This window comes from Lontra canadensis, unplaced genomic scaffold, assembly GCF_010015895.1.
Source record: "Lontra canadensis isolate GAN:19392208 unplaced genomic scaffold, GSC_riverotter_1.0 scaffold100, whole genome shotgun sequence".
NCBI lineage: Eukaryota > Metazoa > Chordata > Mammalia > Carnivora > Mustelidae > Lontra > Lontra canadensis.
Window position 1 is genome coordinate 1,811,355 of NW_022631094.1, and position 27,867 is coordinate 1,839,221.

At 45.2% G+C, this 27,867-nt stretch overlaps 1 protein-coding gene across 1 annotated transcript in view; it reads left to right on the forward strand.

The window, feature by feature from the left end:
• SVIL (supervillin) overlaps nt 1-27,867 on the forward strand; it is a 99,230-nt gene that overhangs the window by 24,357 nt on the left and 47,006 nt on the right. The window contains 11 exon segments of the mRNA XM_032837812.1: nt 9,947-10,027; nt 12,236-12,506; nt 12,508-13,133; nt 13,491-13,661; nt 14,591-14,625; nt 15,191-15,252; nt 15,546-15,685; nt 17,346-17,441; nt 19,172-19,415; nt 20,045-20,618; nt 21,397-21,622. Coding sequence (XP_032693703.1) covers nt 9,947-10,027; nt 12,236-12,506; nt 12,508-13,133; nt 13,491-13,661; nt 14,591-14,625; nt 15,191-15,252; nt 15,546-15,685; nt 17,346-17,441; nt 19,172-19,415; nt 20,045-20,618; nt 21,397-21,622 — 2,526 coding nt within the window.

A 27,867-nucleotide genomic window follows, 5' to 3' on the forward strand; every position in this document is an offset into this window, starting at 1 on the left:
CGGACCCACAAGGCAATCCTTAGCACTTTTTCCAAACAAGCAACTTGAAGCATGTAAACTGTTCATTTTAATAGGATGCCTAGTTAATAAGCATTCTTCTTCAGCTGAATACTGTTTTATCATTAGAAGCTGTTATATAATTAGAGCTGGGCACCCACAGGGTGAAACTGATTCTCCTCAGCTGGATTTGACTTCACTGTGACAGCAGGAAGCACTTTTAAGTCTGTTGACTCTTAGGAGTTACAGGGAGTTAAAGCTCATCATTACAGACTTAGGGATAGAGACCAAGAGCAGCTCCCGACCTCTGTGATGACTTAGGGTTGAGTTCTTGTTTCCTGGTAACATAATTCTCTGCTAGCCAATTGCCACATCGTTAGAAAGTTCTGTTATACCCAAGGTCAGCCTCTCACTGTTCTCTTGTCCCCAGTGACCCTGTGGTCCTCTCCCAGGGGAGTGACCTCTGCCTTATGGGGAGCTGGCTCACTCCAAGCCCTCACAAGAACAGATACTCAATGTTAAAGAATTTTAAATTCTTAGAAACAAAAATAATCCTGGAGATTATTTAAAAATGTTTTTTACATGTGAAAAAACTAAAGATTAAAGAATTGATTTAAGACCATAAGGCTGCTTTGACAACATTGAGGCCATCATCCATCACCCATTCATTCACTCAGTCAAGTTCCCTTGCATCTGCCCATTCTTCCCATTGTGCTCTGCTCCTCTTACTTAAGTCAGTTCTATTATCCAACACACTGAAGAAGAGGGTTTGCTGGTTTTGCCCTTTGAAGATGAGAGATCTTTAGGAAATAAGACTAGAGGTATTAGAGAAACAGCATATGTGGATTAACAACTTGGGCCTTATAAGCAAAATGAAAACTTATAATTTAGGAGAGTTCAAATACAGTAGGCATCCATATATCTATGCAAACCTCATAGGTATTGATTTATAGATTAGTTTCAGCTCTGAAATAGCTTAGTTAATCACTGAAGAAAATTATATTGGGTCTCCGGTCTGCGAGGCACTGTGCTTGTAGCTGGGTGTATAAAAAAAAGTGTAGGAAACAACTATAACATGATAGGGTAAATAAGTTTCTAGAGATCAAGGTTGGGTGCCAGGGGAGTACCAAGATGGAGTATTAACTTTTCCTCCATGGAGAAATGGTCACAGTGGAACCAAGTCCTTAAGGATGTGGTGGTGAGTTTGCTAGCCGTGGAAGGGAGGCTCCTCCCAGCACAAAGGCACCAATGCCCAGTGAAGACCGAGGAGGAGGTGGGATGAGGCTGAGTGCCGGGACTGGCGGGGGGAGCAGTCGTAGAGCGCCTCAGATGACATATCAAGGCATTTAGCCTTTGCCTTGTGGACAATGGGAAGTTTCTGCGTTTTATTTTTATTTTTTTTTAAAGATTTTATTTATTTATTTGAGAGAGAGTGAGAGGGAACATGAGAGGTGAGAAGGTCAGAGGGAGACAGAGATCACTAGTAGGCAGAAAGAGAGGAGGAAGCAGGCTCCCTGCTGAGCAGAGAGCCCTATGCGGGGCTCAATCCCAGGACCCTGAGATCATGACCTGAGCCGAAGGCAGAGGCTTTAACCCACTGAGCCACCCAGGCGCCCCGAGAAGGTCAGAGGGAGAAGCAGACTCCCCATGGAGCTGGGAGCCCTATGTGGGACTCGATCCCGGAACTCTGGGATCATGACCTGAGCTGAAGGCAGTTGCTTAACCAACTGAGCCACCCAGGTGTCCTCTGAAGCATTTTAAAGCAAGGATGATTGATTCTGTGTTTTAGAAAGATTGCTCTGGAGGAGTATGGAAGATTGATCTGAAGGTGAGTTGATTCCAATCAGGAAGACCACGGGCATGTTGGCAGCAGTTACCCAGCCTGAGATAATGAAGTCTGTGCTTCCAAGTTGGCCTTCATCATTAACTTGGTCCTGTTTGGCATTTCATTAGAGAAGATATTAGTGATAGGTTGATCAGTTTGGTGATGGTGAGGTAGAGAGTGGGAGGAGGGATGGAGCAGGAAGAGAGATGAGAGAGAAGAGAGCACATGTACCTGCACTAAGGTTAGAAACTAACAAGATGAAATTTAATAAAGTCTTCTACCTAGATGGGGGAGAAAATCTGTGTACAAGTTCAGGATTGGGGAAACCTGATTTAACAGCAGTTCATGGGAAACAGACCTAGCAGTTTTAGTTGATAGCAAATTCTTTATGTGACTGACAAAATGACTGGTCCAATCTTGGGGTACAGGACTGAAAGTGAACTGTTAATAGCCAAATAGTACTGGTCTAGCCCGTTCTGTGATGCTCAGATAACATCTGGGTATTTCCTTCTAACTGAGCTGTTGACCAATGAGAACCTATCCAGAGGGTCTACTTTCCTGTCCCCCTTGCTTTCTTGACCTTTCCAAGTTTTTATAACCACCCCACCCCTCATCTTAAGAGAAACTAGAATCATTTTTGGGCTCTTGCACGTTCTCTGGTGCTTAGTCTGTCACACCAATCCGTTGTTCTCATTAGCAGATGGTTGTTTCCCCTGCGCAGTTATAAGGCTAAAGTTTGGCTTGGGATAGGGAGCCCTAAGGTTACCAACCTGGCCTCTCATTGATGAGGATTCTGCTTGAAGGGGAGAGGAGAAAGAGATCATGAGTTCATGAGGTATGTCACGAGAGGAGAAAGAGATCATGAGTTCATGAGGTGTGTCACACATGCCGTTTCACCTGTACCTCCTGTCGTGGGAAGAGGGACATTCAAATGTCTTCCTACCTGCACATGGGGCTGACCTCCCCAGATGTAGGGATGCTGGTCAAGGTGGCCGAACACGGCAACATGGATTTGGTGTTATGCCAACGTGTGAAACTGGGAAGGATGATCCCAATGATAGCATTACTTCAGTACAGGTCTTCTGTGAAGGGTACTTGCCCTGGGTCATTTTCGTGTTTCCTTCCCCGCTCCCACCAGCATCTAGTGCATACTGAGTAGCTCAGTCAGTCATTTTTGGGTGAATGTTCTGTTGTTTTCTGGATTTTCTTGGAAGTGTTACCAAACTGTAACAGTGCTACTTGAAAGAGCTGGTCTGCAAACAGTTTATCAGCCCATTGCCCGTGAGGGTTGCAGCTGAATGTGAATCATGGGTCCTCTCCTTCATCAAGAACATCATGCTATGAGCAAAATGGCAGCTGAACTCAACAGTGGGCTTAGGGACATTGTTCATCTCCACTCCGGTGTGGGTCTTTGATCTCATCATGGACCAGGGACACCAGTCAGCAGAACACACTCTGAGTGGCACGTACGTGTGGCGAGGCTCTTTCCACTCTGTCTGAAGTTAGAGTGCTTGGATGTGAGCCTGAGTCTGTGTGCTCATAAATATTATGAAACTATGAATGAGCATCCTGGTTGAGGGGGTGCTGCTTTTGGGATTTTGTGAACTCGGTCTCCAGTCCTGAATGGCTGAGTCTAGGTTAGTCTCACGACTAATGCAGCCAAGTCCCTGGATCACTTTGTTCTAGCGGGGCTAGTTAACATCCAAGCCGGAGATGTGGAGATCCAAATCCAGCTGGGAGCTAGAAGCTGGAGCCACTTTGGGAGGGCCCCTATGGCACCTTCCTGAGACTCCAATACTTTTCTAGACAGTTCTAGACACACGCTTTCTGTCTTTGTGCTTTCTCATCTGAGGCTTAGCATTTAGCCATTCAGTACTGAGATTAGTTCAGAGGGAACCTGGAAGAAATTGGTTATTTCACATGTTTATCCTGCTTCTGCTCCAAGAAGACTCTGTATTTCTAGACTTTCATTACTCAAGAAGTCCTCATTATTTGTGTTCCTCTCTCCCTTTTTTTTCTTTCTTCCTTTCTCTCTCTCTCTCCTTCCTTCCTTCCTTCCTTCCTTCCTCTTTCTCTCTCTCTCTCTCTGTCTCTCTCTTCCTGCCTGCCTGCTTGCCTGCCTTCCTTGGAGAAGGAGAAGGAGAGAGAATCCCAAGCAGCCTCCATGCCCAGAGTGTGAGCCCAACATGGGGCTGGATCTCCCGACCCTGAGATGGTGACTTGAGCTGAAATCTAAAGTCAGACACTTCACTGAGCTACCCAGGCACCCCAAGAAATCCTCACTTTAATCCAGCAGTGGTATATTTGTTAACTGAGGCATAATTCACATCAAAGTGCACGTATTTTAAGAATGCAGGTTAGGGAGTTTTGTGAAACATGTAACCATTGCTCTAGCTGAGAGAGAAAAGGTTTACATCTCTGCTGTGCCTCTGTCCACCATCAATCGTTGACTCTCTTTGCAACGACCTAATTTACCTGCCATAGCCCGATGGTATCATGCACTCAACTTGTTCTGTTGTACTAAACCAACCATTCCCACTTGGTTCAATTTTTTTTTTTTAAGATTTTATTTATTTGACAGACAGAGATCACAAGTAGGCAGAGAGAGGAAGGAAAGCAGGCTCCCTGCTGAGCAGAAAGCCTGATGTGGGGCTCGATCCCAGGACCCCGGGATCATAACCTGCGCTGAAGGCAGAGGCTTAACTCACTGAGCCACCCAGGTGCCCCTGGTTCTTTTTTTTTAAACTAAGTTTTAATTATTAAAAATAGTTATGCATAACAGTAAGGCATGCTGCAATAAATAGCATCAATTTAATATTTAAAGAAAGAAAATGAACCCAAGGCATTATTTGCCATTATTCAGATGTGATCTCTTTTTTAAGAGCTCTATTTTTAAAAGCTTACCAGCTATTATACTGTTTCTCCAAAAACCAATGGCTCCTAGGCCCCAGAACTACATTTTGTACTCTTACAAAATGATAGACGTTTTAATCGGAGTTTGGACATCCCTTGGCCACCTGTGAGTCTCAGAGTCAGAGTGTATGGAGAACTTGGTCCACAAAGTTCCATTATATCCCATTGTTTTGGAGTGCCTGTGAATTGGTGAGATCGTTTTTAGACCTTGACCCACCATTTGGGGACCCATGCATTTAATGCAAAAGGTAGAATTTGGTTTCTCACCGATGTCAACACTTAAGAGTGACCACTCTGGGTTGTTTTCTGCTCTCTCCTCAGGTTTTTCAGTGTCTTTGGGCTTTGGGGGCAGAATTTGAAGGAGAGAAAGAAAAAGATTCAAATGGATTTTGTGGCATTGACTGTGTTTGACCCACATTTTCGTTTGTTATTTATGTATTTATATGAGTTTTTGCTTTTAAAGAGTGAAAAGAGATACTTGAATTTAAAAATTCCATTAACTACACTAAACATCTATGTCCAAGTAAATCCCTTAGACTGTTGTCTAGATCAATTATGAAGGTACACTGAATTACAATTTTTTTAAAGATTTTATTTTTTTATTTAACAGAGAGAGAGAGATCACAAGCAGGCAGAGAGGCAGGCAGAGAGAGAAGGGGAAGCAGGCTTCCTGCTGAGCAGAGAGCCCGATGTGGGGCTTGATCCCAGGACCCTGAGATCATGACCTGAGCCGAAGGCAGAGGCTTAACCCACTGAGCCACCCATGTGCCCCCTGAATTACAATTTTTAGAAGTCTTAAGTTTTTAAGATATTTATATTGAAGTATAACTTAGGCACAGTACAATTCACTCTTGCTAGTGAAATTCTGTGAATTCTGTCAAATACATCAAGTCATGTAGCTATCACTACAGTCAAGATACATACCTGTTCCATCAGCCCAAAGATTCCTTTGTGTGCCTTTGCGGTTAACCCTTGCTGCTGCCACCAGGTCCCGCCAACCAATCATCTGTCTTCTCCACTACAGGTTTAGATTTTTGAATATATAAAAATCAAATTCCTTGAGTGTTTTGTTCTTGTCAATTTCAAACAAGTCCTATAAGAATTTGATGAAGTTAGTTTTTTTTAAATCATAGGAGAAATTTATAATACCATCTTAGAAAACAAATCCCTCTTACTTGGTTGAGATTTAAATGTATAAGATAGTTCACACAGAGCTGATTTTATTTTGAATTTTTATTTATTTATTTATTTGACAGAGAGATCACAAGTAGGCAGAGAGGCATGCAGGGGGTGGGGGAGGAAGCAGACTCCCTGCTGAGCAGAGAGCCCGATGCAGGGCTCTATCCTAGGACCCTGAGATCATGACCAGAGCCGAAGGAAGACAGAGGCTTAACCCACTGAGCCACCCAGGTGCCCCCAGAGCTAATTTTAAATCTCAGATTTCCTAGTGGATACTCAGCGTGCCAGGAAGTCAGGTGTGCATGCTAAAATTATTTTCTCTGATACGGACATTGCACCTGGAGCATAGCAGACACATGAACGTGTATCAGTGAGTGTTGAGTTGTGTTTAGCTCTTGTGATGTTGAGCCTGAAAAGGGACCGTGAAAGTGGCATTTAGGTTTAGTAAAGAGGTGTCATGTCACATTCTCTTTTTCTATGTGTGCCAGAGGAGCAGGGGCAGCCCAGAGGCCCAGTCAGGCTAGAATGTTCCCTTGGGCCTCAGAGTATTTTCTGATCCCTCCCACTAACACCCAGTATCACCTGCTCCTAATTTCTCCCTTCCATGAATTTTCTTGTTTCCAGATGGTTGATTCTTACACTTATCTTCTGCTATAGATTGCTTTGGTGGGGGAAGGAGAAAAGGTCTTGTGCGTCTCGCCAGGTCTGGACCCCTGCACCCCTCTCCCACCCCCTCCTCAGCAGTGAGTACCTCCAAGCTAAATTGCCCTTTGCTGACAGACTCATTTGATTTCACGTTGTGCATTTGGAGAAAAAACAGGGAGAAGATCGTTGGGTTTTGTAGGATTTACAGGAAATTTCCAGGCTCTCTGCTGAAAAGTGGAACAGGCACAGCCAAGAGACCTCCATCTAGTCAGGGGTGTGGGTGTGGCCAGGACACCCTTGGTGCCTTCCTTGCTTAGTCCCAGAGCATGCGAATACTGGTGCGCCAACGCCATTATTTCTCACTCAAGCCGGGGAGGGGTTGCTCATTCATTATCCATTCATTCTCCAGAATTGAAAGCCTGTAGAGCACTTGCTGGAGGAGAAGGTGTAGACTTGGGCAGGGTCTCACAATACTTGGGTTCAAACCCCAGCCTTTCTTCACCAGCTTGTGATCTGAGCCAGTTAATATACATTTTTTATCTTTTTATTTTTATTTATTTATTTTAAAGATTTTATTTGTTTATTTGACAGAGATCACAAGTAGGCAGAGAGGCAGGTGGGGGATGGGGGGGTGGGGAAGCAGGCGCCCCGCCGAGCAGAGAGCCCAATGCGGTGTTCGATCCCAGGACTCTGAGATTGTGACCCGAGCCGAAGGCCGAGGCGTTAACCCACTGAGCCACCCAGGTGCCCCAATACATTAAAAAAAAAAAAAAAAAAAAAATTTTATTTATTTATTTGACAGAGAGAGACCGTGAGAGAGGGAACACCGGCAGGGGGAATGGAAGAGGGAGAAGCAGGATATCCAAATGGAAGCTTCCAGTGGCCAGTAGAGTCCAAGGCTGGAGTTGAAGGGAAGGTCAGCATGGAAGTGAAAGCCAGATGGGAACATCAAGGCACTGAATGTCGATGGAGGAGGAGAGAAGCCGGTTTTGGGCACCCCAAGCTCTAGAGATGCAGATGGTGGCGGGGGAGGAGGAGACCAAGAAGGCTGCTGAGTCGGGTGAAGGGTGGGATCACCTGTAGCAGATGCCGCTTGTTGGAGAGAAGGAGAAGGATGGAGGAGCGAGCACATGCTGCTGGTCAGTGGGTGGGCGTGCCCAGAACAGCCCATGGGCAGAAAGTGTCCAGATTAGGTGTCTCCCCACCCCCTCTCTCCCTCTTTTCTGGTTCTGATGGCCGAAAGTATCACCCAGGTAAGCGCCTCAGCCAATGTCAAGGAGCTTAGTGCCTAATTTTGCAAAATACTGTTCTATATCACTCCTGATGCAAATTGACTCAAGACAGACTCGTCCTCCTGGTTGAGGCTGGAAGCACGTTCCTGAAAATCACACAACTTTTGAATTCAGATTCTGTATGTCTCATCTCTTTACAGTATAGAAGCAGTAACTCAGAGACATACAGTAGGATGTTGGTTTTTTGGCTAATTCCATACCTGTGGTGTAATGAATAAATGGAACCCAGCCAGCCTCCCATGTCTGTATGATTGGCGCTTTTCAGATGCTGACCCAACATATTCTTAAACAAGCCCCTGATCATTTTTTATTTTTATTTTATTTATTTATTTATCTGTTTATTGATTTATTTTGTGGTGCTGACCAAGTTCTAGTCTTATCAATGAAAGCCCTGTTCAGAAATTTGTATGGCACTTCACAGTTTACAAAGCATTCTGTTACACACAATGCATTTGAGTCTTAAAATAGTTTTGTGAGGTGGCCATATTCGTTATATTAACTGGGTGGTTTTCAGTAGCAAATATCAGCTGCTCCCTCTCCTTCCACTGTATCCCGTGCTTGAGGAATCACCTCCTTTCTTAGCTGCTGATGGTAGACTAACTAATCCTATGCTGAAATGAGTGTTGAGAAATTAGACCTTTTATAGTTGGAAATAAAACGGCTTTCCGTACATCTGAATTTTTTGTTCACCAGACTGAATTGCTGTGATGCTGGGGTAGGGAGGTGGGCGGACAGGTTCCTGTGTAGAAAGGCGGAGGGATAACCAAGGCTAGAATGTGACAGATTTCAGTGGTCACAGTAAAAGGTAGGGCAGTGGTTACAGACTGGCTCTTACCTATCAGCTTCAGCTAAAACTTGAACTAAAATGATTTTTAGAAAAATCAGATTATTTTATTGTAATTATCGTTCTATTTTGTTTGGATACTGCTTTGAGCTAAAATATGTTTCTAGCCTTGTATTGAAAAACTCTTACAAATAAGGTGGTATGGTTCTGAGCTGGTAAACATTCTTTTTCTGCATCGTAAAATGATACACATCAGTGGTTTGTTCCTCCTGTGTCCTGCTTTACGTGGTTGCCACAGGGTTTTTCTGGCCTGTTCTAAAATATCTTCAGCCTAGCATAATTCCTTCCTCACATCCAACTTTGTGTAATATCCGATCGTGTGTGGAGGTATGAATGTATAAATCCTATGTTATCCGGCCTGCCATAGTGTAAGTTTTTTAATGGCTGGGGTGATGCCCGGGTCCCCTTTGTTACTTCTCAGAGTCTAGTTCAGGGTTTAATACATAGTAGGAACTCAACATTTATCGAATTGCCGTGAATTGGTATTGGTTATGTCATTGTTACGTTGGTTGCGTTATTCAGCGACAAATGGAAAAGGAAAATATATAAGAGCAATTAAAGATATGATCTCATTGAATTTCTTTTTATTGATTTCCTTTATTTGGTATGTGTTGTTTTGCATGGATGCTATCTTTGTATTTGGCTATTTACCAATGTCCCTTGACAAAACTTAATAGAGGATGAGTTGACATTTAATCCAACTTCTTTTTTTTTTTTTTAAAGATTTTTTTTTAATTTATTTGACAGACAGATCACAAATAGGCAGAGAGGCAGGCAGAGAGAGAGAGGAGGAGGAGGAGGCAGGCTCCCTGCTGAGCAGAGAGCCCGATGCGGGATTCGATCCCAGGACCCTGGGATCATTGACCTGAGCCGAAGGCAGAGGCTTTAACTACTGAGCCACCCAGGCGCCCCTTAATCCAACTTCTTACAAGAAAATTTGTCTGGTATTTTTGGGGAGAGTGTGAGTATAACAGACTCCTAATACTTTCAGGTTACTTGGAAAACACTTTATGTGGTGGCTTTGGATAGATTTATTTCTATCTCTTAAGTTTAGTAACGGGCCACATGTCCTTGGGAGTTTCCTGATGAGAATGTAAGCCCTGTGACAAAATGCGCTTATGCATTTTCTGAAAGCCAGGATTAGTCTTGACTTAACAGACATCAGCCTCCGGGTTTCAGATTATAATTGTCTGTACCTGTGTTGACATTCAAGTAGAAATTATCTGAAGTTTTGTCTTTTGTACACAATAGTACCGGGAAACCCAAACATGAGTGGTTTCTCCAGAAAGATTCCGAAGGGGACACACCTTCTCTTATCAACTGGCCTTCCAGGTATATGCCGAGCTGAACCTCTTGGCTTCCTCGTAGTGAGTGCTTCTTCCCTGCTGACTTGCCTTGCTGTTCCACACATTACCCAATGCTAACTCTCTTCTTGCCCTCTGTTCATGGCAGTGCGTTTGACAATGATGTGTTCACAGGGGCTGCTGGAAGTTTCTTTCTGAACCTTTGCTTTTCTCCTCCCATTGCCCTAATCCCTGCTAATCGTATTTCCCTCTCCTCGTTTTTTCCTCTTTGAAAATCTTCTTGATGACACTTCTTTTCTCCTTTCTCACCAACCTGCATACCGCCAAGTGGGGGCAGTAGTGAGGCTCCTCCTGGTTTCTCTCCTCTTGAGTCTCACTAACTAACCAGGGAGTGTCCCATCTGGGCAAGCGCTTCCAGCCTCCTCCTTTTCACGTCTCCTTGTCTCTAAACCAATAGTTAATTTTTATCAGCTGCCCTTAGGGCATGTGCTTTTAAAGGCAGACAAAAACCCCCCTATCATTTCATTTTTAAGGTTGGGGGCAGGGAGAGGCGGAAGGAGGGAGAATGAATAAGTTTCTGGCAGGACAAAGCACCCATATACTGAGTTTCTAACAGTCACTTTGTTCTCAGCGGAGACAACATTCAGATTGTCTCTGATTAGAAGGACACATTCCATAGGAGAACTTGAACCACATTTCAGTCTTCTTTTGATTAACAAAGCTTATAAATATGAAAACCTCCAACACTGGCTAGTCTCTGGGAAAAAAAATAACTTAAAATGCTTTTTTCCCCCCCTCCTGGATTATTCATGGTAACTGCCTTTTGTGTGTGTTTAATTTTTTGTTAACGAAATATATGTAGATATCCTGCATCTGTTGTTGAAATACACGTAGGAGTCGATATCAAATTTAGCAGGGTGCATTTGTCATTTAAGGAAATATTCTCTTCCAAAGGTATAAATAAGTATTTTTGCTGACTGATCTTCAGTACATGAGTGTTTATAGTCCCCCAAGAAATCACTTTTCCCACTCCAAAAATGTGTTTTACTTTCTAAGGATTATTGCCAATTAATAATCCATTCTTGAACAGCTTCAGTGGTTTCTCCTTTCTCACTATGTGGCATTTCAGAAAGCAGAGATAAGTACTAGCTAACACTATTAAATGGTTACTCTTCGCTAAGAGTACTTAGTACTAAGCCATCCAAGTGCTTTGCCAACATCACATTACATTTTGTCACTAGGATTTCCATTTAAAAGCAAAGAACTGAGCCAGGTAAGTTGCCTCAGACCACACAGCTAGAACTGGCTGAGCCAGTTTTGAACCAAGGTCCCCTAGGTGCCCCAGCCAGAGCTCTTGGCTACTTGGCTTCTGCAGCAGTAGAGTAAGCAGTAGAGTAAGCAGTAGAGTAGCTTTTCAACTGGATTTCACTTTAGCTCTCAGCTATTTAAATAGGTCCAGAAATGACAGCAATCTCTTTTCACTTTAGTTTTTAGCTAAGGGCCTACTAGCAATTCCGAAGGGAAGAAAACGTTTAGTCTGTTCTCTCAACAAATATCTTTTCTCTATCAGTCTTCTTGGTGCTACAATGCTTAGTCGTAATGATGTCCAAACTGGTCACATGTCTTAGGAATGAATGGATACAGTCTGCATTGCATGAAAACGCTTGGGAATGTTTAGCTGAGTGCTTGAAAGGGGTGATTGTGTGTTGTGTCTTGAGCTCCATTTAAAAAATTTTAAAAAATCACAAATGTTCTTATATTTCCAGGAGACAGTGAAATTATTGCATTTGGTCCATAGGTGTGTGTATACTTGGAAACTACCCCCGCCCAGAGTCCACACACCGGGCCTGTATGTGTAGTGTTCACAGATTCCCACCAACAGCCTCGATGTGCCCTCATGCATACTGGTGGTGTATATTAATGGATTTTTCTGTGGCTTCTGGTCATTCGTTTAGTCAGAAGGCAGCCATTCTCCCCCAGGACGGCATCTGAGCTGTCTCAGCTTTACGGAGGGCAGAGTGAGTTTGTTGCCACACTGGCGTACTCCCATCTGGAAGCTCGAAATCCTTCACCCGGCTGGCAGTGAGTTTCTGACGTGAACCACCAGAAATGCATTGTCACCGGGTTCTGCCTTTGGGTGGATTTCCACTCACGGGTAGTCTGGGATCCACGCATGCTTTCTCCCCATGAAGCGGTTACTGCATTTTGCAACTTAAATCCTTTTTCTTTCTTAAAGAGTTAAGGTTAGAGAAAAAATGGTGAAAGAGGAGAGTGCTCGCAGCAGCCCTGAGGTGGCCTCCGAGCCCTTCACTCAGAGGAGACATCAGCCAGTGCCCATCCATTGCTCGTCCTTTCAGTCAGAAAATTCGGCCTTTGATAGGGTCTTGGGCAAGGCAGCCAGCTCCGCGGGACAGCCGATCCGAGGCTACGTCCAGTCGGCGGACCCCATTCACATGGCCACGCTGGTGACCTCAGAGATCCCAGAAAACGTGTCTGAATGCAGCTGGGGGGGGGTCCGCCACCCAGAATGTCAGAAAGCCTCCCACCTTGAAGGTTCTAGAAAGCGAGAGAAGGGATACCCCAGTTCTCCATATTTGTGAATCGAAAGCAGAGGAAGATATGCTCTTCACCGAAGCTCTCGAGAAAAGCAGGAAATCACTTTTGGCGTTGGAGGACCATGGGCTTACGCGAAGCCACGAAGACCCCTCTGGAAACGATGACGTCGGCAAGCCTGCTGGGAGCCCAGTGCCCTCAGAACATCAGAAGGAACCAGAGAGCCTGTCACACCCGCCTCCCGCTCAGCAACCGCCCGCTGAGAGGATAAGCAGACACGAGATGGTCTTGTACGTTCAGAGCCAGCCCGTGTCACAAGATGCCAGGGCGACAGGCCAGAGACAGGAAGCCTTGGTGAAGAAACGCAAGGTCCTCACCCGCTCCCTGTCTGACTACACGGGCCCCCCTCAGCTGCAGGCCCTGAAGGATAAGGACTCCACGTTCAGGCAAGAACCGGAGCCACAGAGTTCCAAAGCTGAAGGGCCCCCCCCGGAAGTCGGCGTGCTGGACACGAAGGTCTCTGTCGCCCAGCTCCGAAATGCGTTTCTGGAGTCTGTCCATGCCAGCAAGAAACCTGAACTGTAGGTGATGTTTCACACGCCCTCCCGATGTGTCACTTGCACGCCCTTGGCAGAATTATTCACTTTGCCACTTGCGGTGTGTCCCGCATTGGGTCCTATTAGCTTAGCTCACCAGGGTGCAGGGCAGACCGTACAGGAAATGGCTTGAAAACTACCATTCTGCTTCTGCCTACTAATAGGGAGCTACAGTACTGGGTCGCTGGACTGCTCCCCCTCCTTCTAGTGCATGGTCGGGGCATGTGGCGGGATTTGGCGGTGTCTGAGCCTTGCCTCACTGAGATGCATAAACCTTTGCTTTATTCTCTCTCTCTGTCTCTCGTTGCCCTTCTGTGCACTCCCTCCCAATGATTCTAAAAGCCAACCCCGGGTGGAGAGGTCAACCGAGGGCGTTGGCTTGCCTACCGGTGTGGAACGGGAAAGAGGGTCCCGGAAACCAAGACGCTATTTTTCTCCTGGTGAAAGTAGAAAAACTTCGGAGAGATTTAGAACTCAACCTATAACCTCAGCCGAACGAAAGGAATCAGATAGGTAGGCACGCGTGATGTGTAGTTCTGTAGTCCAGGAGCGTAAAAGCCATCGAACGGGATCTGCCCGCAGGGACAGTCCTGGCGATGTTTAAAATGGGTTGTGGTGATTCCATTGTTCCTCCATCTAATCTATAAGGGATATTTATGTGGCTTGTATATATGTATTTTTATTTTTTTTTTTAAGATTTTATTTATTTGACAGAGAGAGAGAGAGAGAGAGAGAGATCACAAGCAGGCAGAGAGGCAGGCAGAGAGAGGGGGAAGCAGGCTCCCTGCTGAGCAGAGAGCCCGATGTGGGGCTCGATCTCAGGACCCTGAGATCATGACCTGAGCCGAAGGCAGAGGCTTAACCCTCTGAGCCACCCAGGTGCCCCCTATATGTATTTTTAAAGAATGCTGCCCGTGGCAACAGTATCGCAGTACAGTTTTACGTTGTGTTCAGACGGTAAGAAGTGAGACACGTTATTTTTCTCCGTTGACTGTTTTTCATTTCTTATGCCCTCGTTAAATTAGAAACCACAGTGAGTATTCCCCAGATTTTCCTGTGCAAAGAACTAGGGATTTTACACTCACTTTCTAAATGTCTGTCTACTTGTCATATCTGAGTTTTACACGGTCCTATAGCTTATACGTAGAGAGGATGAGGTTTGCGTACAAACTGACCAGTCGTGTTTAATGAGTCCCACTCGGTTCTGATTTATCTCCACGAGGTGTGCACCTGGCTGGGTTGTGTGCACACACACTGCACTGTGTCCGTTAACACCTGTATCTGTGTATTCACAACGAGGATTGCTAGCAGGATGATATTCTTTAAGAGAGTTCGATTGAATTTTTACTTTTGCTTTAACTTTTCATCTGATGTTTTATTTGGATCTTCTATTCCCACCAGCTAATTTTTGGTTATTATTATTTGCCTAATGTCTTTCCTAGGTCTGCTTCGCATTCAGAAATGCTGGCCGCGGAGGGCAAGTATCTGTTTTCCTTTTGTCGCTTCTCTGTCATCTCACCCAGATGAGGTTTCTGTAAGATTCTGCTTTTTTGAGAGGATGAAATTTTGGAGTCTACTGATTTCTTTGCTGCAGGTTTTCTCTCTGTGACTCTAATAAAACCTAGTTGAGATTCTCGGGTGAGCTTTTCCTTATTTTTAAGAGAGTTAGAACTGTGGAATGAATAATACTGAAATAACTGATTTGCTAAAGCAGCAGCTTTTTGTTGTTAATTTCTTGTCACTATGTAACAATAAAGAATTCCTTTCATAAAATCTATTCTTAAACGTTAATTGTTCAAATATTGTCATAGAGATTTCCTGTCCAGACCGAGTTTTGTCTGGTTAATTGCAAAGGAAATTAGCACCTTTTCACTGAGCAGAAGAATGGGATCCCTCCAGGGGGAAAATATTGCCAATTATAATCTTTGGTACATCCATTCTTACATTCAAAGGATTTCCAGGGTCAGGCTTGGGAAAGTTTTCAGAGACTTCACCTACATTTTTCTGATAATGTTCAGTTTTTATTTTGTGGCCTCTTACAGATGAAGAGAAGGTAGACGAACGAGCCAAGCTGAGTGTCGCTGCCAAGAGGCTGCTTTTCAGGGTAAGGTGTACTGAGGTGCCTGAAGTGAAACCGTCCCATGCTCCCTGCACGGGGCCCTCCGGCCCGCCTGGCCTGGCCCACGTGCCTCTCAGCCCCTGGCTGGTGAGACCTCCCTACCCCCGCCCCCACACCCCCCCCACCTCCTGACACTGCACAGGTGCACTCTCCTGAATGACACCTGCCTCACAGGGGGTCCCTCCTGGGGGGCCCTGTCAGGAAACAGAGCAGAGACCCTGCAGCCCCAGTGCCCTTTCCACAGACATATAAGGATTCCACATCGTTTCTGATCTCAGGAAATGGAAAAATCATTTGATGAGAAAAACGTTCCTAAGCGACGCTCCAGAAACGCGGCCGTGGAGCAAAGGCTGCGGCGGCTCCAGGACCGATCCCACACCCAGCCCGTTACCACCGAGGAGGTGGCCATTGCAGCCACGTAAGTCCCCCCTCCTGACCTCTGGGCCTTGGCTGAAAAGTTTTCTTGGGGAAAAAAAAAAGAGAGAGAGAGAAAGAAAAAGATTTAAAGACTTTTAAGGAAAAATGAAGCAATCAGAAGATGGTTCGGTTAGACTCCACAGAGATGTTCACACTCCGGGATTTTTCTTCCTGTGGTGTCTCTGAACTTTGTAACAGGGTGTGTTGCCTGTTGTATCTCCTAGAAAAACCTCAAGACGAATTTTAATTTTTTTGGTCTGTGCCTTTCTCTTAATCTTTTTCACAGTGGAAAATTTAAACCATGAGATTAACATAATGAGCCCGAGTGTACTGACCACCGAGTTTCAACAGTCAGCAGCCCGGCCAGTCTTGCTCTCCCAAAACCCCATCCACTTCACCTGTCCTCCTGCCTCATTTTCAGGCAAACCCCAGATATCATTTTAGCAGCTGTCTCAAAAAGATAAGGGGTTGGAGGGTTGTTTTTTTTTTTTTAATTTGTTTTTAAATAGACATCAAAAAACTGTAAACAATTCCTTGGAAATTTGAGGACTTTCCAGTACTTGAGCAGTCAACTCCAATATGTTCAGAATGAATTTCCCAAACTAATTCATTCAGAGATAATTGCTTCAATCAAGTGAAAACTTTTATTGGGTTTTTAGAAATGGTTTTCATGCTTCCACCCCAGACCCACACGCAGCCTTCCTGGAGAAAGTGTGTTCATCTCATTCAGGGCATGGGCACCCCAAGAGGCGTCTGTGTTGCAGCCCACACCTTTGGGCCTGCTGTTAGAGCAGCTGCTCATGTCCTTACCCAGCTGTTCCTCAGCTCCTGGTGTGTCTGTGGAGGGGCACTTCTTGTGTTCATTAGGAACTCTGAGCAGATCAGCTCTTTTGGTTTTTTATTTTTTCTTATTTTTTTAAATTTTAAAATTAAAAAATTTTTTTAAAAAAGATTTATTTTATTTGACAGAGAGAGACACAGCGAGAGAGGGAACACAAGCAGGGAGAGTGGGAGAGCGAGAAGCAGGCTTCCCGCCGAGCAGGGAGCTCCATGCGGGACTCGATGCGGGGCTTGATCCCAGGACCCTGGGATCATGACCTGAGCCAAAGGCAGACACTTAGTGACTGAGCCACTCAGGTGTCCTAGTTCTTTTGTTTTTTAATGTTTGAGGAGCTGTTGTTTAACAAGAAGCAACTACTCATGGGAGCAAAAGAGTAAATGTAAACAAAAATTATCACCTTGTAAGGCTCCCTGAAGCTACTTTGATGTGTGTGTAGGTTATAGGAGGATACTGATTTTCCACAAAATTGGCTGAGAACAACATTCTAAGACATGAGCGTAATCTACTGATTTGCCGGTGGCTGATATTAGCTTTTTCTTAAGTTATTTTAAAAAATCCGGACATTTATTCTGAAGTCAGAGTAAATCCTTTCCAAGCTTTAAAAACCTAATCTTACTCCATTTACTTTGCGTCATCTCTGTCTCTTAGTTCCTCAGTTTGTAATTGCTTTTCAAGTTCTTTGGTAATTTCCCCCAGAGTACTTATAAATAATTTTGTTAAAATATTTACGGTTTCTGAAATTTAAAACTATGTTTTCCTTTAACGCTTCTTTTCTTCTCTCTCCTCATGAATGTTCCTTCTTTGGCAATTGCCTTTAAAGTGAACCTATCCCTGCTTCGTGCTCTGGGGCCACCCAGCCTGTAATGGCGAGACTTCCTAGTCCCAGTGTAGCTAAGAGCACTGTGCAGCCTGCCAGGTACTGGACGGAAGTAGCTGCATGCGGCCCTCAGGCCAAAGGTCCTAGACAGCAGATGCATCTCATTATCCTGAATGTCTTTCATGTGTTTGAGAAACGAGTCAATGCAAGGAGTTGCCTTTGGGGATGGGCGCCATTTTGTTTTGTTGTAGTGCGAAACGCTGCTAACTTCCTGTAGGCCTGCATGAGGAAACCTTTCATCTCCCTGCTTACATCATGTATTGGAACTAGGATCACACTAACTCACTCATCCATTTGTTTTGTTTCTGTTTTTCATAATCACGGTCTTCTTTAAGAAATTTCATCCTCCATCTAAATTACTAGCACTTAATAAAGGTTAATACGAAAATGAGGACTCGACATGAATGTTGAAATTCTAGTAATACCCTGGTTTTTGTAAACACTTATAGTCATGAATACACGCTAGAAACAACTGTATCTCTTTCTAATGTACAGAGAGACAAGGTCATGACTTTTTGGGATTGAGACAATAATTATCTATGGAGTCTGAGCTTAGATGTTTTACTACTAAGCTTTGAATTGTGTTTTGGAAGTATGTCCTTATGGCACATAGGTGTCCCCTGTTTTGCTGTGAGGGACCAAAACACAAGGGCCAAAAATAAGTTTAAAGAAGTCAGACGGCAGTGCAGAAATAGGTCTGGCCCCACCCAGAGGCAGGGGTCTCCTGCTCCTTAGTCTGGGGCAACTTGTGAACTGGTGATTCACTGGTGTTCAGACAGAATATGCTGTCCAGTGGGTTTGAGAACTGGATTTGCCGGTGGCCTCAACCTACGTTGTCATAAACCTTCCAAAATCCACCGCGACCAGGTAATAGGAGGCCTTCTCCCCCACCCAGAAGCTGGAGGGATTTCGCAGCACCTGAAATGCCCTTTTTCAAGTTGCTGGGAGTTGCAGATCTCTGTACCTTTCAGAAAAGTGGTAGGAAGCTATGAGAGAAAATGATGCACTGAAGGAGCGAAGGAATCTTTAAAATCGATCTATTTGTGTTTAGTAAGTGAAAATCGAAACTCCTTGTTCCAGATATGTTATTGACAGAGTGACTGGATTATTTCCTAGTCCTATAAAAAGAAAAGAATACGTCTGAACTACATGTTTATTTTTTAAAAAAGATTTATTTAATTATTTGAGAGGGTGAGAGAGAACAGGGTATAGGGGAGGAGACAGAGGGAGACGGAGAAAAAGAGTCTCAGGCAGACTCTGGGCTGAGTGCGGATCCTGACACAAGGCTCGATCTCACCATCCTGAGGTCATGACCTGAGCCGAAACCAAGAGTCGGATGCTCAGCCGACTAAGCCACCAAGGCACCCCCGAACCACATATTTAGTTAGTGTCTAGACATGCCATAGATAATGCCTTGGGATTCTCTTTCAGCCTTATTTGTTGTTGATAGCGCTGATATACCATCTCTCTAAGGTAAGGTATATCCAAGCTGACTTCGGTCTCTTAAAGAGGAAATTCACTTTTTAGAAATAATTTAGAGAGAAAGTTCTGCCTTCATGACATTGGTAACAGTCTCTGCTATTCACGGGCTTGTTAATAGCTAAACAGTGCCTACCCCTGTCTTCAGCTTCTGTAGGGAGAAATCAGTCCCTTTGAAAATTAAGTGACACTTGGAAGAGAGTTAATATTCAAAATTTGGCAGTGGGCTTTTTGTCTGTGTTGATCTCTGTCACTGATTTTTTTTTTTTTTTAATGTTTATCCTTTTCAGATTACAGGCATCTGCTCACCACAAAGCTTTAGCCAGAGACCAGGCAAATGAGGGCAAAGATTCTGCTGAACAAGGTGAACCTGACTCCTCCACTCTAAGCTTAGCAGAGAAGTTGGCCTTGTTTAACAAATTGTCTCAGCCGGTCTCAAAAGCTATTTCTACCCGAAACAGAATAGACATGAGACAGAGGAGAATGAGCGCTCGCTATCAGACTCAGCCGGTCACGCTTGGGGAGGTGGAACAGGTGGGTACACTGTAAGTCTAATCCAGTGTGTGGGAATGTTCTTAAAATGCAGGATCGTGCTGTTGGCTCCTAGATGGAATTAAGTTGATAAACTGTATGACCTGTCGGGAGTCTGGTAATAACTTCTTTCCTCAGAAAGATAGCCACGCCGAGTACCTTTTTCTTTTCATGATTTGCTTGCCGAAATCATCTGGAATGAATCCATTATGGAGAAAAGAATAGGATGAGAAATCTGCTGTTCACCCAGATAATTTTGATTAATGATTAATTTTGATTAAGAAAATACATCTTCCTGGGGCGCCTGGGTGGCTCAGGGGGTTAAAGCCTCTGCCTTCGGCTCAGGTCATGATCTCAGGGTCCTGGGATCGAGCCCCGCATCAGGCTCTCTACTTAGCAGGGAGCCTGCTTCCTCCCTCTCTCTCTGCCTGCCTCTCTGCCTGCTTGTGGTCTCTCTCTGTCAAATAAATAAATAAAATATTAAAAAAAAAAAGAAAATACATCTTCCTGCTAAGACAAGCCGTGAAACTACCCCCAATGTAGTCGTTCATTCTATGTCAGTCCCTAAACTGAGATTCATATAGATAGTATTTTTGAATCCGCTTTTTTGCACTTTAACTATGTCCTTCCAGGTGCAAAGTGGAAAGCTCATTCCTTTCTCACCGACTGTTAACACCTCTGTGTCCACTGTGGCATCTACGGTCACACCGATGTACGCAGGGGATCTTCGGACAAAGCTGTCTGTGGACGACAACACGAGTGCCACTGACTATAAGTTTCCTTCTTCGATAGAAAATTCAGATTCTCCAGTTAGAAGCATCCTGAAGTCCCAAGCCTGGCAGCCTTCAGCAGAGAGTAGTGGGAGCAGAGGAATGTTGAGAGAGTTTGGAGAGGCCGAAAGCAAGAGAGTTTTGACAGGTGGAGATGGTGGTAAAAAGTACGGGTCCTTCGAGGAAGCAGAGCCATCCTGCCCCACCTTTAACAGAGTCCGGGAAGGAGACAGCCATAAGGAACCCAAATATGCCGTTCCGAGAAAGGGCAGCCTGGAACTAGGCCATCCTCCCGTCGCCCACCTTGGTGACGAGCTGAAGGAATTCTCCATGGGTAAAAGCCTCGCACAGGGGAGCCCAGACTTGAAGGACAGGCAGCCCTTTGAAGAGAAGGTCGACATGGAGAATGTCCCAAGAAGGAAGTTTTCACTAAGAGGTAAGTTACTGCTCCGGAAGTTTTAGAGACCACCTGGGTTTTTGGTATTGGCTTGATTGGTTGTGTGTGTCTGTGATTATTTTTAATTAAAGTAGGAGGACGGTTTATAACTCGTATTGATTACAAATCACAAGTGAATCCCACTCTTCTCTAGACTTCTCTTCCCCTTGAATCTGACCTGTTCAGTGGATTGATCAGTTTCCAACAATAGGAATGCCAGAGCTCTCGCACACGAGGATTCACTCACATAAGTCTTGTGAAATGCTAGCCCTGTTGGCCCCTTTTGTGACTTGGTGACCCCAAAGGGCTGTGTTAAGCACAGGGAATGAGGACTTGAACCCAGGACTGTGGATTTCCAGACTCCTTCCATGGTCCTGGTACGCAGACTGGTAAGCTCTGCTACTTGGGGCTTTCATTCTCCTTCTGCATTTATAGAAAATGATGGCGTGTAAGTTATGTTGGTGGTTTTAGCATGTGATTCCGGCACTGGCAATGTGAAAAGGATTGTTTTGGAGGAGAGGAAGCATTCCGTAGTGTGTAGTGAAAGCTCTCTTCCTGTGTCTTGCACACAGGAAAAGACCAGTTGTCACAAAACCTCCTGGGCAGATTGGTTTCCTCACAGAGGATGGCGTGCTACAGATTGGCGTGAATCCATGCAGATTGGGTGACACCCCCCACGCCCCCAGATAGCACTCCACATGTGGGGCCGCTTGGGGTAGATAGCTGGAGGAATGTCTGCCTGGAGGAGGGAATGCTGACGTGGCTCCTCTCTTCCCAGCTGCAGAGTTCGGGGAGCCCCCTTCTGAGCAGACGGGTCTGGCTACCGGGAAGACTGTGGCCCCCACCGCAGCCCCCGTGTCCTGGAGGCAGCAAGATCCTGCAGAGCCAGGACAGGAGAAATACTCCAGGAGTCCGTGTGCGATGTTCGCTGCCGGAGAGATCAAAGTGCCTGTGGTGGAGGGCATCCTCGATTCAGCTGGCAAAACCATGTCCATTAAAGAGAGGTAACGTGATTGAATGATGGCAGAGTAATTCTCCTGGGGGTGGAGCTTACATGTTGCTGGTAGGAAAAGCTCCGAGTGATGGGCAGAGATGACGTCATGAGCACACAGGGGGCGGTGACGCTGGAGGAGTGCCAGTTTTGGACTCAGGTACGGGCACGAGCGGATGCTGACTTGTGCTTATTTGTTTGGGGTTCCATTTTCTCTTTTTCCTATGAAATTCTTGCACTGTCCCATGATGGGAGCAGTGATCTTGGCTCTTTCCCCATCAGACATGTGGCTTCAAATTGAATGCACTTAAGCCTTCATGACTGTCTATGTAAAGTGTATGTAGATGGAATGAGGATAAATCATATTTGGGACAGATGTCTTTGGGATTGGAACCCAAGTTTTATTTATCCTACAGAAAGGGAAACGGAGGACTCTTGTTTAGAATTTTTATATCAGGTAATAGCTGTGAAAGATTACATTGGAATATCCAGTAACACTGTAACCTCATTTCCAAAAATCGAATGGAGGATTGAGAGGGTATATTTAAATGGGACAGGGACAAGGAACCAGGGCTAAATATTTCAGGCTGTGTTTTCCTTGTTAGCCTTTAGCCTTTAGCCACTGTAGAATTAAACAGCAAAAGATGTCATAGCAATAAAAAGACTAGATGCAGAAAGATCTCTATACTTTTCCAGGGTGACCAGCACAGCTGTGTCTGCCATCCGCTCTGCTGGCCGGCACCCTTCCTTCACACCTCCTGCCATTTGGAAGCTTTCTTCCTCTGCCAGACAGCAGCCACTCTGATTTGTCTGGATACATTTTGCACTGCCTAAGACTATATATCAAACCACAATCAAAATTCCTCATTCTGCTTTTCAAGTCCAAGTTTTTTGAGCCCCATGCTTAAAAAGGTTAGAGGGGCGCCTGGGTGGCTCAGTGGCTTGAGCCGCTGCCTTCGGCTCGGGTCGTGATTCCAGGGTCCTGGGATCGAGCCCCGCGTCGGGCTCTCTGCGCAGCGGGAAGCCTGCTTCCCTTCCTCTCTCTGCCTGCTTCTCTACCTGCTTGTGATCTCTGTCTGTCAAATAAATAAATAAACTCTTAAAAAAAAAAAAGGTTAGATAGACGGGGACTTTCTCAACCGACAGATTAGTAAGGTTGTTAAATCTTACGTACTTTTGCCTTCACTTGTTTCAAATTCACAGTAGATGAGACTGCTGGACTGGGGTTTAGATGAAGGGGAAGATAATACCCCATCAGCTAAATGGGAGTGAGGTCTTGAATCAGAGACACTGGCCCATGCTGGTGTGAATTCCTTCTCTACCAAAACCTGGCCCAGGGAGAATTTGATCCCAGAGATCCTACTCCTCATAATCGGTTGGATGAGAAGGAAGAGACATCATTTAAGGGAATTAATGACAAATACCACTTACACACAAGTTCAGGTGTTTCATACATCGGAAAATATTCCTGGGGTAAAATTTCAGTGAAAGATACCAGTATGCCCCCTTCTTTCACAGGCTCTTAAAGGAGAATCCCCATCTTTGGGTATAATCTGTCTGTTGGGACTTTGGACTTTCGAGGAAGAAGTTTTGTGTCTCTCCACTGCAGTAATTCTTGGTTTACCTGCCTGTTTATGGTAAATTTGGTATATTTTCTATTAGCATAATTTACGACGAGCTTAGCTGCTAATAAAGGTTGAGAGACACTTCTCTTAGAAAATATATCACCAGTGATCTTTCCCCCGTTATGTTGATAGTATTTTTATTTGTACTTTGCTGAAAACACAAACTGTGTTATCTTTACAGTCCATCTGTGGTGGTTTTTCCTGAAACAGGGCTCTGATCCCTCCCTTCTGTTCAGAAAGAAAGAATGAAGTTTGACCTATTTAAAATAAGAATGCTCTTTGTATATTATTTGGCCTTTTTTTTTCCTTTTGTGATGTAACATATCACGTGGAACTTTCAAACTTTATTTTAACTTCTGATTGCCTCGTTTCACCAAAGTAGGAGTTCGGTTCCAAGGGCCACTAAGGCCCAACGGGGGCAATGGGACCGACCCCAGGGGCTGGCCTCCGACCTCCCCTGGGTAGCTGGGGTGAGATTGTCGTATGCTCACGCTGCTGGGTTAGCCGCTCACCTGTGTTCCAACTAGGAAACTGAACAGAGGACTGAAATGTCAGTGAGACAGGGGTGGGAAAAAGATTCGCCTCCTCCTGAATGGATTTTCTCAATTCACGTGTTCTTTGCATGGCTTATTTCCAATTCTACGTTCACATCTGACTCTTAGTAAGAGGTAGAGACTGGACTTCGCAGATTTCCTTCATTGTTTTTAGAAAGCTGCAGCTTTCACTTCCTCAGCCTTGTGCATCCGTCTCTTTCCTGCTTGGGAGGTGGGCCTGTTGAGTCCTTCATTCTGAAGGACACCAGTGGTCATCTCCTTCCCTTGGAATTTCTTATGGACTACCTCACTTAGTACTGAAGGCAGCCCTTAAAGGGAGGCAATGCTGTCCCTGTTTTGTACTCTGATAACTGGGACTTGGAAGAGTGTAACAACTAAGAAATCACAGGAAAGCCTCAGTATGCTCCTCTTCTGGGGGAAGCTGGCCGTTCAAGGAGATGTCCCTAAAGGCTCCTTTTCTTTCTTCCTCTTTTCTGATGTCCTCAATGTCAAGTTTGAACCATAACTAGCACCACTCAGGCTACCCATTGGCTTTTTGCACTGGATTAGTAAAATCAACTGTTTCATAACTGCCTAAATGATTTGGGTTTAAATTGGCCCTGTTCGGGTACTTCTTATTCTAAGTCAAATAAATTGTGTATTCTTTAGGGGTAAGACCCTTGAGACCTCTTTAGAAGTATACTAGGCTATTAGGAACCTTATCCACAGTTACCAAAGCAACTGTAGCTGTGCTTTCGGATTCAGGAGAAGATTCCTAAACAAGGCAACAAAGCCATCCTCTCACTGGGAAACTGGTGGAGTGTGAGGGCTTAGGTGAACTCCCAGAGTGGCAAAGAATGTTCCCCTTGGCCCTCACCAGCCTAGCAGTCTGCCCTGCAGAGGCCCGCTCTGGTCCCTGCGTTCCCCCCTCCATTCTCCTGCTTTCCCCCAACTCCTGCCCCACCAGCCTGTGTCCATGCTTCCCCCACAGGGACTGGAGGCTCTTGCTCAAGATTTCAAGATTTCAGCCACCAGAGGGCCCCCAGATTTACGTAAGAATTCAGGCCCCAGGAGTCTTCTCTGATCTTTGATGTGTCCTCATTTAAAAGACACAGGAGCTCACTCCAACAGCCTGCAAACCAGCCAAGACCAAGATCTGATAGGAGTACTGATTTGTGCTGGTCTTTTCTATCTGAAATCTGTGGGGTGCCGGTGATTCAAAGGGGGAAGGAAAAAAAAAAACAGACTTAAGATTAGGGGCACAAGGTTTGCCTGTTCCACATTTGACCCAGCCCCAACGGCAGGGAGCCTGCAAAACCCGTTCTAATCAGACTGGCCTCTTATACTGGGCTGAGCACAGGCCTGTCAGGCCAGCATTCCCTGCTGAGAAAGTGTGGGCCTTGGCGAGAGAGGCAGACATTTATTTCCCTGGGCGGCCTTGGAAGCACACAGCGCCTGTGGCCCCCAGCCAGGCCTTGGGGTTAATAGGCTAACCCAGTGCCACTCACAGGGCTCCCCGCCTCAGACCAAGCAGATGCCCAGGCTGTCAGCATCACAGCCCTGCAAATAGCGCTCAGACTTGGCGGATGTGAAAAGCGCTGACAGTTGTTTGAATTGCATAGTCGTGTGTGGGAGCAGACCTTTTGCTCCTCGGCCCCCACCAGTGGGTCGTGGAATCACAGGACTGGGGTTTGGAAAGGTCTCCTGCCTTCGTAGGAAATCCATAATGCATACAAGTTTCAGTGCCTGTCATTCGTTAAGTTAGCCATCATTGGCAGTCAGTAAGCCAGGGCAGGGTCCAAGTACTGTGTGGCCTAAGTTAAAACACTGGTTGTTCCACGTGATTCTGCTGACCCTGTAGTCCTCAGAAGTGCCTGACGAGACCCTGCCAGCACATCCAGAAGCAAGATTTCAGGTTTGGGGCCTGAAATGAAGGCCATCACAGGGGAGAAAAAAGCCAACATTATAAGAAACCCAGGATACTATGCAGTCTCTAAAACATTCGGACGCAAATGGGTCTGGTTAGCTAATGCACTAATGGAGGCAGACAAGCCATGCTCTGGGAGGCAGGGCACCCCTCCCTGCGCACGGCATCTCCCTGCCCCTCCCCTCTAACCGCCCCCCCCTCCCCACCTGACACGCAGTGTGACCTTGGTCAGTGAAATCCTTCGCCTGTGTGTGCACTCATGCCTCATCTGTCGCCTCAGGAATAATCTCCAGTTTCTTTGGAACCAGTAGAGCATGAGGTGGGCCATAAAGTGATTGGAGAGTCCACAGTTTGTTTTTTCTAAGTCAGGTTTATGTGCACTCGGGGCAGCCATCAAGGAAACTGTATGGTTATTTGGGTTATGTTTTCATTGCTCCAGACACCCAGGAGCTTTGTTTCAAGAATGTCCTCAAAGACTGTAGCACAGGATTTCCCATAAGCCCAGCTCATAGGGATGAATTTGACTTTTTAGATTCTCTCAGCTCACTTGGGATCAAATCCGATTAAAAAGGTAGATGGTCAACATGAAGAACTACCGTCTGTGTCAAAGGGGGAGTAAGAGACAGAAGCCGGCCCCGAGACCAGTTTGCAAGGAGAATATCGGGGAGATGAATGTCTCTCATGAGATGGCACGTTGGAAGTACTTCTTCATTCGGGTGTAAAAATACCGGCATGCTCACTTTCTTAAAATCTCACTTGTAGATACTTGGAAATACTCTGTGCAAGTACATAGATACTTTGAAAGCTCTATGCAAATACTAGTTGTTTTTTCATGATCTGATTTTATTTGGTTATTTTTTCTTAGTGGCATAAAACTGATTCATTCAGAATAATTAGAGAAAAGAGAAATCATTGTGTAGTCTGATGAAAACACCTTAAAGGCACTGAGCATTTATTTTCAAGTGCATGAACTGGCCCTAGTAGCATGCAGAATACTGTCAAACATCACAGGCTATAGAATGCAGGGCTAAATGGAACCTTCAGCCATATGGGGCCTGTCTTAGGATTTTGACTCTAATTGCCAACGTGGGTTATTTTCCTCCACCACCAAGCATGTCTCTGACCCCAGCTGGGAGTCCTGCAATTCAGCAAATTCTGACACTGTCTACTTGGAGATGGCTTCAGATGCCACAGGTTAAGGGCTCTGTTGCATAAGGATGCCCCCTTAACACACACTGTCACATCAGATGCTAGAGGAAGGTTCAGGTTGTCTCCTGGACTTTTGACCCTATATGCTACAGATTGGAGGTTCCAATGACCCCCCCCCCTCCTTGGGTTTGATTTACTAGAGCATCCTTACTAGATCTCAACCTTCTTATAGAAGGTTATAACACAGGAATAGCTGGACGGAAGAGATGCATAGGGTAAGGTAGAGAGAAAGGGCGTTGAGCTTCCAATCCTCTCTGAGTCCCATCCTTTTGGGTATTTATGGAGACCTCATTCCATAGGCGTGGTTGATTGGATCATTGGCCATTGGTGACTGATTCAACCACCAGCCACTCTGCCCTCTGCAGAAGTCAGGGAATAGGACTATAAGTCCCACTCCTCTAATCACATACCACATGATTGTTTCTCCTGGCCACCAGTCCCCATCCTTAAGGGCTTCCCTAAGGTCACTCGATTAATATAAAGACACCTCTGTCATTCTCATCACTTGGGAAATTTCAAGGAGTTTAGCAGCTCTAGGCCCAGAAGGGTGATGAAATCCAAGAACAAATTTCTTATTGTAAATCACAATATCACAATAAGGTGGCATTGTATCAGTTTTATAGAATGGTCATGTGAGGTCTTATGTGCTGTAACACAGCAGAAAGGAAAAGGAGGAGAAGGGGATAGGTCCAGAGCTTGAAGCTCCTTCCCTTTTAGGGGACTCCTTTTCTTCGTGCTTACTTTCCATTCTTTGAATGAATAGACAAGGTATGATTATGTACAAATTTTTAGATGGAAGTAGATTCTTATTTAAGTACTGCAAAATTTGTTTTTCTTATTTGCATAGGAAAACTTTCATTAGCGGAGTCAGGAAGTTGAGTAGAAGGGACCTAAGAGACCATTGAGTCCAGTTCCCAGAATTACCAACAAGGATGCCAGGCTGCTGGGCCAGAGTTCACGGCCA